Source organism: Elephantulus edwardii, unplaced genomic scaffold, assembly GCF_000299155.1.
Source record: "Elephantulus edwardii isolate Elephantulus edwardi_28Jun2011 unplaced genomic scaffold, EleEdw1.0 scaffold00008, whole genome shotgun sequence".
Lineage (NCBI taxonomy): Eukaryota > Metazoa > Chordata > Mammalia > Macroscelidea > Macroscelididae > Elephantulus > Elephantulus edwardii.
This window is the reverse complement of record NW_006399758.1, coordinates 7,712,387-7,726,630: the sequence shown is the minus strand read 5'-3', so window position 1 is coordinate 7,726,630 and position 14,244 is coordinate 7,712,387. Positions and strand designations below refer to the sequence as shown.

General features: G+C 36.2%; 1 protein-coding gene across 1 annotated transcript in view; it reads left to right on the top strand.

Moving 5' to 3' along the window:
* The window catches only part of LOC102853926 (sodium/potassium-transporting ATPase subunit beta-1-interacting protein 3-like), a 441,724-nt gene that overhangs the window by 34,305 nt on the left and 393,175 nt on the right, over window positions 1-14,244 (top strand). Inside the window, exon 3 of the mRNA XM_006880529.1 lies at window positions 4,301-4,381. Within this exon, the coding sequence (XP_006880591.1) occupies window positions 4,301-4,381 (81 nt within the window). The remainder of the gene's footprint in view (window positions 1-4,300; window positions 4,382-14,244) is intronic.

The window sequence follows — 14,244 nt, the reverse complement described above, 5'->3', positions numbered from 1 at the left end:
CATATATCTACTTGGATGTCATTTATGGTCTCTTTAGGGTTTGTTTATTCCCAGTGGTGGAATTGCTGGGTCAAATGGTATCTTTATTTGCAACTTTTTGAGAAAGTGCCACAATGCTTTCCACAGTGGTTTTAATCTCAGTTCTGGACTCAGACTTTCATGTTTCAGATCCCAATAGTGACATTACACAAGTGACTAAGTGATTACCTTTCTATCACAATTTCAGCATGATGACTAAGTGATGTGCTTTATATACATTTCTTAGCATGATCCCAGGAATACAGAGAACAACAAAGATAATATTAACTGATATTTCGGTTTTTTAAGAATTTAGAATGTGAAATGTAAAACACAACCATTCCACACTTGTGTGGGCCAAATAAAATATGTCAATGAGAAGAAAAAAAAGAATTTAGAATGTGAATGCTTACTCAGCTTGACAGTTTTCTCTCTAAAAGTTCAACATTTGCATTAGTAGTACAACTTGTGAAAGATTCTGAGTATACACAATCACTTTATTTGTGTTATGATTTTTAAGTAGATATATTTATTAGACATTTACTGGAAATGAATTTATTTTCTTAAAATCATGTGCATTTAGTTTTGTTGTCGAAATAATTGGGAATCATATGACTTTGCATATAATATGTTCATTATTTATTCTGGCTTTCCTCCCCCCCCACCCCCTTTTGCTGGATTTTTACTTAAGCCTTAATGGCCTGCACTATTCTCCATTTCCAATTTATTTTTAATCGTGTTTATTTATAATGGAAAATATCAATTCTCAGTACCATCTTATTAGCAATAACTTAAAAATTATTGTGACTTGGTCATTGGTTTATGAAAATATATATATATATTAAGAATTTAAATTAACTCTTTTCAGTGTTCAGGGAGCTCTGGTGTAGTTTGTAGAGAGGGGAAACTCCTCTCTGACGGTTTGAATCTTCCAATGATTCTGCAGAAAGCCAGTCTTTCCGTGTGTAATTCACAACCTCAGAAGCCCTGAGGAGGGTGTGTGTGAGTCACTTCTGACACAATGGCAATGAGTTTGAGAATTTAAGAATTTATTTTCAGTGTTCATGGGAGTATGTTGATTTAGAAAAAAATGTTTTAATGCATAGAAGACATTATAAAATCCAAAGACTTTAATAGCAGAAGAAAGCAGCAGCGAGTATATCTGCAAATACCGTGAAGCTCAACAAATTACTGATTTAAAAGTCTTTGCATACTTCCTAGCTTTTTATAATTTGCAGGAATTTAGAAAATTTCATAAATTACTATTAGCATTCTCTTAATATTTTTAAAAAATATGATGTAACACCAAATGTATATATATTTAAGTCTATAAAATGCATGAGATTTTGAAAATATTTTTAAAGTTATAAATAACAAAATATAAAATATCTAGATTGAATTTCATGAGTAGTTAATAAGAGCCGATACAGTTTCTAGTTCTTGTTGTTGTTGGTGGTGGTGTTAAGTACCGTTGAGTCTCTTGCGACTCATAATGACCCTGTGTACAAGAGCCCTATACCCTGCTCTATCCTGTGCCAACATCATTGTCTCCAACACATCTATTCCCACTGCCCCAATCACTGAATCAATCCGTCTCAGTGAGGGTCTTCCTCTCTTGTGCCATCCCTCCAGTCTCCCAAACCTGATATTCCTCTCCAAGGACTGGTCTCTCCTTGCAGCATGCCCAAAGTATGTCAGACGAAGCTTCAGAATTTTTTACTCCAAGGAGCAGCCCAGCTTCACCCTCTCCAGGACGAACCTGTCTGTTCTCTTAGCAGTTGTTGGTATATTCAACACTCTTTTTTAGCACCACAGCTCAAAGACATAAAAAATTTCTTGTAGGAATTTAATTATTTTATACAGTGCTTAAAATTTGTAATTATTTTATTGAACAGTCTCCCTGGTTTGCTCTCAATTATTTATCTAAAGGTTGAAAGTTCCAGTTCTTCAACTAGTATCATAGAAGAAAATCCTGATGAGCTACTTCTAAAAAAAAAGTTGATGTTGCTGTTTGTTATGTGACATCAAAACAGAATTGATTCATAGCTGACCTCCACCTGCAGGTTTTCAAAGGTTGCAAATAGTATGGGAGGAGACTGTCCGACTTTTTCCTGTGGAGCTACTGATGGATTAAAACTACCTTCCTTTGAGTTGGAAGCATAGCGTCTTACCATTAGGCCATCAGAGGTCCCTTGTGTATAGATTATGGGCAAGGAAGGTCTACAGAACAGTTCTCTATAACATGTAACTCACTATAGGTCAGCTTGACAGTAATGGCTTATTATTTGACATAAAACAAACTGGAAATTATTTCAATATTTATTTTAACAATAGCATGACATCTATGATCACTGATGGAAACTGATGATTGAACTAGTTTGCCTATTTAAAAAATTCATTAATATCATTTTGTGGTTAAGTAAGTAAATGGGCAAACTATTATATTTGATTCATTATTCTCCCCAATAAGTATCTTATTTAAGACATCTAAATAAAGCATTCTAAATTTCAGTTCTAGACTTCAGTTCCTGTATCAGCATAAAAATGCTACTAGATACAATAAGCCCCAAGACCATCTCATCTATATATCCCAAACTGGGGCTACCTTAATTATTACTGACTGACTCTGGGAAAGATCCTAATCAGAGAAAGAGAGGAATGACTTCAACAAAACGGATTGACACAATGGCTAACAATGAGCTCAAGCATATCGGAAATTGCAAGGACAGGCTAAGTTATTGTTCATAGAGATGCTATGTGTCATAGTCAACCCGATGCCACCTAACAACACAAAAACAATAATTCGGTGGAACAATGCCTTATGTGCTGGACTGCTAACTGAAAAATCAGAACTTAAAATTCACTAGCTATTCCTCAAAAAGAATATACAGTCTACATGTTAAGATGGCCTTTTTTATTTGATTAACAGTTGATTGGGGACTAGGAGATCTAGTTTAGAGCAATTAGTACAAAGGAGGTGGGCTCTTGAAGAGGGTGAAACCAAGTTTTTCCTTAGAGGCTAGGATTTTGAAGCTCCATCTCACATACTTTGGGCACTTGGACAGGAAGGACTGGTCCTTAGAGAAGGATATTGTGCTTGGAAGGGAGGAAAGACAGCACAGGAGAGGAAGACCCCCTGGTGAGATGGTTTGATACCATAACTGGAGAAATGGGAGTTGGTGTGTCAATCAGTAAGGCTGGCTCAGGATAGGGCAGGCTTCAGGGCTGCTGGACATAAGTTTGCTATAAGCCACACGGTCACAGGCTACTGGATGGCTTATAACAACAAACAGGTGGGCTTTTGTGATTAACAGCCTCTTGGGGACTGGGAGACTCTTATTTAAAGTAGTTGGTATCTAGAAGGTAGGTCTTTTTGTCAGTTTGAGGACTAAGGTGTGTCTGACTCAGGCCATTGTGTTCCTGATCACTTGAAGCTGGACAATGAATAATGATAAACAGAAGAATTTATGCCTTTGAGATATAGTGTTGAGAAAAGTACTTAAGATCCCATGGACTGCCAAAAACATTAGTCAAGTCAGTTAATCAGTAAGGCAAAACATATTTATAGTTCCTTGGATATAATTAGAAAATACCTTCCTCTTATGGAATATGTAGTTTATTTATTTAATTTTCATTTTAATGCTAATTATTTATTTATCTGCTTTGGAAAATCTGTAACATTTTTATTATGCAATATGTTACATTTTTAGTATGTATTTTATTAATATTTGTTGAATGTATACACACACACACACACACACACACACACGCACACACATTCTTTTATTACTAAAATGGACCAATAAATAAAAGTTCATTTTAGTTCTTATCTGTTTTCAGACATTCAGAGATATAGAAGAACTGACATTTGACTAGCTTTTTTGAAGTTTTCATGTCCTAAATTAGATAACTAGATATCTAGGTTGTTAAGTAGGTAAACAGATAAACCACTAAACATTTTATAATGGCATTCCTTGAAAAAATACTATTCAGAAAACAGAAATCAAGTCAGCACTTGGATTTAACTCCCATCTGCAAGCCAGCAAAGCACTTTAAAAATAAATCTAGCTTTATTGGCATCTACCGAAAGCAGTAGAAACTATTGGATTTTTCATTTCTAGAAATCTTTGGGGAACTTATAAGCAGCACTCTTTTTGAGAGCTCCCTGTCTGTTTCTTCCCAGAAGACTTGTACTTATTGACATGTTAGTATTGATTTATTTAGTATACATATCTTTCATCTGCACATTTTTCTTCTTTTTTTTCCCTCCTTTTCTATCTAGTATACAGTATGGACTGCCCTCTGGGTCACCTGGAATGTGTTCATTATCTGCTTTTATCTGGAAGTAGGTGGACTCTCCAAGGTGAGTTTATCATACATTTAAAATAACTTAAAAAAGAATACACTTATTGAGACCCATTATTATCACATAATTTTATTAATATAAGTAGCAAAATACAGATAATAATAAAAATCTATAGGTATTTGAGGCACCATTCAGCAAAAACTGACCTTGGGAAAATCTTATTATCACGGAACTTCAAACAGTGGCTTCTATTTTACTTTGTTGTGCGTAAATGGAATTTAAATTCTGTTTTCACTATGTTGTGCTGCTAGAAGAGAAATATCACAAGTGAATAACTTTAACAAACAGAAATGTATTGGTTTACAGTTTAGGAGGCAAGAAGTCTGTATTCAGAGTTTCAGTTCTAGGAGACGTCTTGCTAGCTCTCCAAAAAAGTGCTTATCTTTTTTCAAAACCTGTGGGCTTCAGACCCCTTGTGTCTGTATGGTTCCATGTTATTTTGGCATGATAATTCCTCTAGGATTAGGAAGTTCTCAGTTCAACGGCTGCAGGTTCAACAGAGGCACTTTCCTCCTGACTTCTTCTATGTTCTTTTGTTTAATCTCCCTTATATTTCAAAGGAGATTGACTCAAGATATAATTTAATCCTGTAGGTTATATCTAATCTTATTAATGCCTCTAATCCTACCTTATTAAAATCATAGAAAGTAACATTTATAACTCATGAAATAGATTATATTACCAAGTGAAGAAAAATTATATAGTACTGAGAATCATGGCCTACTCAAAATGACACATGTTTAGGACAAAATTCATTCTGTAGTACATTCCAATATAGTATCATTTTTAAAAAGTTTAATGTCAAAGTCACCATAGCCTCAAAGGTTAATTGAAAAAATGGTTTTGGTATTGTTTTTAAGTTTAAAAAAATTGACTCAAATGTTAATTTAGCAAACATGACCAACAATTTGCTTTCTTCTTTTTAAATGTCATCTTCTTTATTTGGCATACTTTAATCTCAGAACAAAATAAACAAAGAAACTCATAAAAAATTAAAATCCTTACATAACTGGTATATCTGTGTGGTGGTTCCTGTTTTAAATCTCTCGTTATGCAGAAGAAAGTTGTATGAATCAAACCTGAGCCAACTTTTATCTCTTATCTGCTTATAATAAATGATATTAGAACACATGCTTTACTCATGACTCCTTTAGAAACATCTTTTGATTTCTACCCTAATGTAAGCACCTTTGATTAAGTTTTTACATGTGTTTCTTAAGCATTTTCTTTATAAACCAATGCTGTTTCACTGAAAAGTAGAAATTAAATAGTATAATTACAAAAATAATGAGAATAGTTATTATTTTTTATTGTTATTTGAATGAACAGTTATAAACATTATTTTTAATCAATTATTTATGCACATTTTCCCATAACATCAATTACAATGCACACAATGTGTGATCATCTTTTCATTTCATATTGTCTTTCCATTCACTCATTTTATTATTTCCTTTTTATTAATTAGTCTTCTACTCTTATCTATCAATTAATTTTCTGCTCTCCTTTGCCCATCACTGGTAACCATACTAGAATGATTCTCTCCGTAGGTGGCTTTTTCTTTAGCTTTTTATAATAGTGGTCATGCTGCAGTATTTTTACTTTTGTGATTGACATTTTTAGATTTCTCTTGACTAATTATATTTGTGCTACCTTAATCTGCTGTTGTATGGGAAGTCTCAGATGTTCTCAGTAATGTATGGTCTTTTTCTACCTTGTGTGGTTTGCAATGTCAGAATGTAGTTTAACCTGGATAGGTGCCTCTCGGATTGTTCGATTGCTTCAAGGTGTAGATGGTCTCCATTAGTGCTTAATTCAGTCAAAAAGCAACTTTTTTTCAGACTGTTCTTCAGAACTTCCAGCAATGGGTTCTCTTTGTTCTTTACAGTTAGAATTGAACACCATTTTCTCATGTTGAAAACGCATTTAGGAACCAAAAGTGACATTTCCCCAATTCCATGTATTTGTGCTGAATATTTTTCTTTCATATTTGTTATTAATTGCACTTAATCATTCATGCCTGAGACAGAAAAAGACACTTAAAAGAATTGTCTAGATATTTTGTGTAATGTGCAGATTATACATTGTCTTTAAAAACTCAAATCTTATGAATATCATAAACAGTAAGTTGAACAGAGTATATATTATGTTCAGTAAATAACAGAGTATATTTTGTGATCTTGTGACTTGAGTGGTTATGCTGCGGAGCAGAAATTTATTTTCTCATGTGTAAAGTGATCTGGTATAAATTTTCAACTAATGTATTCTTTGGATCTGACAACATAATGTATTGTAAAAAAGACAGAATTTCAAAGATAGATTAACACAGTGGCTGTAACAATGGGCTCAAGACTATCAGAGACTGTGAGGATGGTACAGGAAAGGGCAAGGTTCAGATCCGTTGTTCATAGGGTCCCTGTGAGTCATAGTGAACTAAATTGGCACCTAACAACAACAACAACCAGAGTCTTTGCTTGAAATCTTCTCTTGAGCGTTTAGTAATGAAGGTTCTAAAACATGCCATGTCCGATTGCTGAGTGTCTGTGAAATAAAAGCCGTATCAAAAGTGAGGAACCAAAACCCTTTCCATCCAGTCAATTTAGACTCATGATGACCTCGTATGATAGTGTAGACCTGCTCGATGGTGTTTTGTTGATTTAGTCTCTGCAGAATCAGATTGTGAGTTCTTTCTTCCTCGGTACCACTGGCAGAGTTTGTAAATTCAACATTTAAATTAGTAGCCGATTGCAAACAGCTTGGGTCACTCAGCGACCAGTAACAGGACAAGCTTTACCCAAACCAGTAGTCAATGTTTGTAGGGAGCTTAGCACTATTTTAATTACATTATTTCAGGTAAGTTTCAAAACATATATAGACATACATGCCAGTATATTTTGTTGTTGTTGTTGTTGTTGTAGTACGTTAGTGGTTTGTATTATGCTGTTATGCTGAAAACTATTTTGATCTTGGTGGAAATATTTCAGCAGAACTCCAGTCTAAGAAACAGGACTTGCCAATATGCTTTTAAACAAAATTGTAAAATAGCCAGAGAAAACCTTGTGAATAGCAATGGAACATTGATATAGTGCTGGAATATGAAACACCATGGTTGGAAGGCACTTAAAATACAACCAGGAAAGAGCTGCCTCTTCAAAATAGAGTCAAATTTAATGATGTGGTTGGAGTAAAGCTTTTTAAACCTTCATATGTTGATGAGAACAAACAGTCGCAAATATCCATTAGTAACTGGAATGTGAGAGGTATGAAGTATTATGAAAAGAAAATTAAAAATGGCTAAAAACAAAATGGAATGTTTGAAGATCAATATCCTAAGTATTAGTGAACTGAGAGGGACTAGTATTGACCATTTTGAATCAGAAAACCATGTGGTCTACTATGCTGGGAACAACAAAGTGAAGAATGATGTCATACTCATCATAAAACAAAACAGTCAAAGATCTATATTGTAGTGAAACTCTGTTATTAGCGATAGGACCATAACCATGTGTCTTTAATGAATGTTAGTGAATGCTACTATTCAAATTACTCACCAACAGAGTGACAAAAATGAAGATATTGATTATTTTTACAAATTCTGCAGCCAAGAATTGCTCAAATACGCATTTGAGTTGTATTGATGACTTGCTAGTGTTTAAAACACAAAATTTGGAACCAAAGAGGAAGGAATAGCCATTAATAATGTGACCCTAAAATTAGAAATGATATCACAGATCATGTGATAGAATTCCATAAAAGTATTGACAGTTATCGGAAAGAACTATTTTCGCCGACATATTCTAGAGCCATCTCCGTGGGCCTTACAGGATAGCATCCACGAATGTCAAATTGACTACTTATCTGGAAAGATACTATAAAGAAAGTCAATATCATTGGTTAGAGTAAAGGTTAACTGCAAAATTGACTACAAAGTGCCTGTGTGCAAGTTAAAGTTGAACCTGTAGAAAATTAACACAGGCCACAAGACCAAAGTATAAACTTGAATGTATTCCACTTGACTTTAGAGACTATTTCAGGAATAGATTTGGTGCACTGAATGGGAATGGAAAATACCAGAAGAGCTGTGTGTGAATAAGAAAGATAATAATAATGTAAGACAAATAATGGATCAGGAGAGAGTCTGAAATTTGTTCTTTAACATAGAGTAGTTAGAGTAAATGGAAGAAATAATGAAGTAAGAGAAATGATTTTTAAAAAATTTTAGTTTGTTTATTTTTCATTTCAATGAACATCTACAGAGATTTTGGAATTCCATTCATTCATTGTTGCACCCTTCTCCCCGCACAAACCCCTCCCCCCCCCCCTTTTTGCTCCTCTCCTTGAAAAGCAAAAGAAAAACTCCCTCATTGGTACACAATCCCCCCCCCCGCACCTCCTCAAACCCCACCCCCTACCCCCAAATATAATCCACTCTGCAACCCTCAGAGAAGTGATTTTTTAAAGTCGAACAACCAGCACCTCCTCTTGCTTCCCAACCCCTGGACCTCCATTTACAGTATGGTCAGGTGGCTCTTCTTACTTCCCCACTCCCAGGCCCCCGCTCGCAACATTGTCTGACACCCCAGTGGTTAAACCCAGCATCTTTCTTGCTACCACCAACAAGACTTTTTTTCCTTCCTAGAAGGAGATAGAGCTCCAGCCACCCACCACAAAGAAAGGAAACAGACTGGAATGGCTCCCTCCTGACCAGTTGCAGAAGAGGAGAGGTGAACAATTTGGCTACTAACACCAACAGGGAATTGAGAATTCACTTCTTGGACTTTGTTGTTCCTATCACTTTGCTCAAGTAGTAACAGCTCTCTCCTAACCAGATCCCCGAGAGGAAACAAGCATGGCCAGTTGTTGTTGTTGTTGATTGCCATCGAGTTGAGCAGTACCAACTTAGTCTTAGGGATTACACTATTGAACTTGGCCATCTTCTCTGGGCCTATGATCTCTCAGACATGAATGATGTTCCACTGACTAGCTACAGAGGAGATGAGTGTGTGGATCATCAATTATTCATGTGCAAGTTCAAACTGAGGCAGAAAAATATTAAAACAGTCCACAAGATCAAAAATATGAACGTGAGTCTTCCACCTGAATTTCAAAATCATCTTAAGAATGAGTTTGAAGCATTGAACACCAATGACTGAAAACCAGATGAATTGTGAGATGACATCAAGGATATAATCTGTGAAGAGAGCAAAAGGTCATTACAAAGAGAGGAGAAAAATACAACCCGAAATGGATGTCAGAACAGACTCTGAAAATTGTGCAGAGCAACAAAAAGTCAAAACTAAGGATAAATCCTATGTACAATGGAGCACATTTAGATTAGACTAGCAGATATGGCACCAGAGTCTGAGTGCCAGTACTGGGAAACACAAAGGAAGGGGAATAGTAGGCAATTGGACATTGTTAAGGAAGAAATGGAATGCATATAGGCTTCAGCAAACTGAGATGAGTTGACAGGACATTTTTACAATTATTTTATCTACTATGCCAGAGATGAAAAAGTAAGAAAAAATGGGATTATATTCATAGTTATAAAAGACCATGGGGGAGGGGGGAGGGATTGTATACCAATGACGGAATCTTCCTTTTACTTTTCAAAGAGAAGAGTGAACTGGGGAGAGGGGTGGGCAGGGAGAAAAATGCAACAATGAAAAAAAGGAAGTCCAAAATCTCTGTAAATGTTCATTAAAAATAATAAAATAAAATTCTTTAAAAGACCATTTCTAGATCCATCTTGAAATATAATGTTGTGAGGGACTGCATAATGACCATACACATATAAGGAAGGTGTGTTAATAGAATTATCATTCAAATAATATACACCAATAGCCAAAGCCAAAGAGGAGGAAATAGATGATTTCTACCAACTTTTGCAGTTGGAAATCAATCAAACATGCGACCATGATGCTTTAATGGTAATAATGGGTGACTGGAATGCAAAATTTACGAACAAGGACGAAAGATTAATAGTTGGAAAACATGGACTTGGTGATAGAAATGAAACTCGAGATAAAATGATAGAATATTATACAATCAATGATATATACATTTCAAATACCTTTTATAAACATAAATGTTTTAACATAAACATATGTTTTATAAACATAAATGGTGACTATACATATGGACCTCACCTCTGCACAGAAATCAGATTGAACAATCTGGAAAGAATTGCTGGAGAAGTTCAATATTAGCTGTGAAACTAGACCACAGTTGCTGATTGTGGAGCAGACCATTAACTATTCAGATGAAAGTTTAAACTGAAGCTAAAGAAAACTAAGCAAACCCACAAGAACAAAAATTTGACTTTCTGTCTATTCCACCTGAACTTAAAAACCATCTTAAGAACAGGTTTGAGGCCTTGAACCGCACTGAGTGAAGACTAGATGAGTTGTGGGAGGATATGGAGAATACCATCCATGATGAATGCAAAAGGTCATTACAAAGATAAAGGAGGAAGAGGACACCAAGGATGTTAGAAGAGACTCTGAATATTGCACAAGAGTGCTGAGAAGCCAAAGCAAAGGGAAGAAATTAGGAACTTAAGGAACTAAACAGAAGATTTCAAAGAACGGCTCAAGAAGGCAAAACAAAATATTATAATGAAATATGCAAAGAGCTGGAGTCAGAAAATCTAAAGGGATGAACTAGCTCAACATTCCTTAAGATCAAGACACTGAAGAACAAATTCAAGCTTTGAGTTGCAATAAATACTTTAAGGATGCTATGGGCAGAATATTGAATGATCCAGAAAGTACCAAAAGAAGATGAAAGGAGTACACAATGTCACTGTACCAAAAATAATTCACTAACACAGAGGAATTCCATGAAAGAACATATGACAAAGAGGCAATGGTGACAAAGGAAGAAGTTCAAGCTGCTCTGGAGGAATTAGTAAAGAAAAAGTCTCCCTGAGTAGATGAAATACCAACTGACATATTTCAACAGATACTACCCTGGACATGCACACCAGATTGTGCCAAGAAATCTGAAGGACAGCTACCTGGCTAATTGACTTGAAGAGATGCATATTTATTGCCATTTAAAAAAAAATGGTCCAAATAATGTGGAAATTATATTTAAAAAATCATTAAAATCACATACAAGCAAAATCCTGCTGAAAATCTTCCAAAACTGCAGATGACAGAACTTTGTTTGCCGGAACTGAGGGAGACCTGAATGAAGCATTTGCTGAAGAACATCCAGGGCTGCAGTCGTGCATACAGATTGAAGTTCAGCATCAAGAAGACAAAGATCCTCACCACTGGGCCAATTGGCAGGACCATAAAAGATGGATAGGAGATTAAGATTGTTAATCATTTAAGCTTGCTGGGTTCCATAGCCAACACTCTTGCATCAGCAGTCAGGAACTAAAAAGATAAATTTCATTAAGAAAATCTGATGTCAGGGCCTTTCCAGAGTGCTAAAGAGCAATACTGTCAATGTAGAGACTAAGATGCACCAGCTTCAAGCTATGGTTTTCACAATTACTAGCTACGCACCAGAGATCTGGACAATGACTAAGCATGACTAAGAAAAATTAGAAGAATTCTAAGGCATCAGTTTTTCTTAGAAGAATTCTTAGAATTGATACCTTTGAGTTGTGTTGCTGGAGAAAAGAATTAAACATACCATGGAACAAATAAGAACATACCATAAGAACAAATACGTCTGTCTTAGAAAGAGTGAAACCAAGTGGCTCCTTAGAGGGAAGAATTCTGAAGCTCCATCTCACATACTTTGGGTGTGTTACCAAGAGAGACCTGTCCTTTGGAAATCATACTAGGAAGGGGGGAGTGACAGCTTAGGAGAGGAAGACCCCGGATGAAATAGATTGACTCAGTTACTGGGATAAGAGGGATAAGAATGTTGAAATCGCTGAGATTGGCTTAGGATAGGGCAGAGTTCAGAGTTATGGTGCATAAGGTCACTATGAGTCAAGGTGACTTGTTGCAACATAAAAACAATGTGTGTGTCTCTCATTGACCAACATATTTATAAGTTATATTTAACCTGTGAATTCATTTACAAAAGACTGAAGGAAATTTGTACTGGAGAATCCAGAAACAAGGATTTTAGTAAGTTGCTGGTTGTTGTTGTTGCATAGCATCGAGTCAGAATCGACCCATGTCTGACCTTTCAACATGTTTTCAGAGGAAAACTGCACAGGAGGAGATTGCCCATCTTTCTCCCATAGAGCAGCTGTTGAATTTGAACCTCTGGACTTCAAGATTGCAGCACAGTTTCTTAGTAGTAGGCCACCAGAGTTCCAAGTTGCTGGTTAAAGAATTAAAATAAGTCCACAAATAAAAATCATGCTTTGGTTCAAGATTCAGATTCTTTATAGTTACCATACACTGTGTCTGGATTCCTGGGCTCTGGTGGCAGTCACCCTCTGTGTGATTTGCTGCCTCTGAAAATCCACTATAGATTCAGCTACAACACTACACAACAACGTGTACCAGAGGCTCTCTCTGCCTACATCCTGAAGACGTCATGGCATTCTGGAAGGACAGCAAGGGCTTGGAGAATCAAGGAAAGCTGAGAAACTGGGTTTAGAAGCAGCCAGGTGCTATGTAGTCCCTCCAGACCCAAGGGGTGTAACACTAAGAAAGCTACTACCTACATAGAAAGGAGCAACGTTTTCAGAAAGCTACTACATGGAAAGGAGATTTCAACTGTTGTCCAGTTCCTCAAGATTCACACTATAATAGTGTGACCGAGGGAGTTCATGAATATTCCAGGTGAATCAACTGTCTCTGCTAAAGGAGGATAAGATCCTTGCACAAGGGGAAAATAAAATTATTTCAGTTAGAAAATGAAGTTAGTTTAGAAAGGGGAACAACAGTCCTCAGAGCTCTGCTTAACCAACCCTTCTTAACTAGCTGAGGATATCTTCATTGCCGTAACAAATAGCTAGCTTATTATGAGAATCCGTGTCCATAGTCAGTAGGTTTTCTCACTGCTTTTATGTCATCTACTAGCCAGCTCCATCACGTGCTTGTCACTCTAGTCTTGAGGGTCCTGGCCTCCCCAGCACGTGGAGGAATTGAATGTGTTGCTTTTAAGGAATTAGATGCAAGATGGCATGAGATTAACTATGAATAGATACTCTAAAGTCTCTCGTTCTTTAGCAAAATGAGGATAGTCAAAACATGAATTTTACTAGGTGTTAAGAGAATTTGGTAACACAATGCATGTAAGAAGTGGAGAAAGAATCTTGTCACATTGTGAAATTTAATACATGGTGAGTGTCATTGTTGTCAGTGTCCATAGCATCTTTTATTACTGCACACCATTCTTGGATTTTCAATGAATTCTGTTCCTGGGGATGCCTTGAAATTGAATGGATATATAAATAAGGAACAGTTAATTTTAGTATATTGTTGTTGTTGTTGTTGTTGTGTACCATCAAGTCACTTACAACTCATAGCAACACTATGTACAATAGCTCTAAAGCCTGACCTGTCCTAAATCAGTGTCAATGACTCTGACACACCTAAATCCACTGCCCCAGTTATTGTGTCTCCTGCATTGTCCCTCCATCCTTCAAAGCATGATGTCCTTCTCCAAGGACTGGTCCCTTCTGGCCGTGTGCCCAAAGTGTGTGAGATGGAGCCTCAGAATTCTTGCCTCCATGGAGAAATTTGGTTTTCCCCTCTCCAAGACAGGCCTATTTGTTCTCCTGGTGGTCTGTGGTATGTTCAATACTCTTCTCCAGCACCACAACACAAAAGTATCAATTTTTCTTCTGTCATCCTTAGTCATTGTCCACCTCTAATGCATAGCAAATAATTGTTAAAACCATGGCCTGCATCAGGCACATTTATTCTCTAGACTGACAT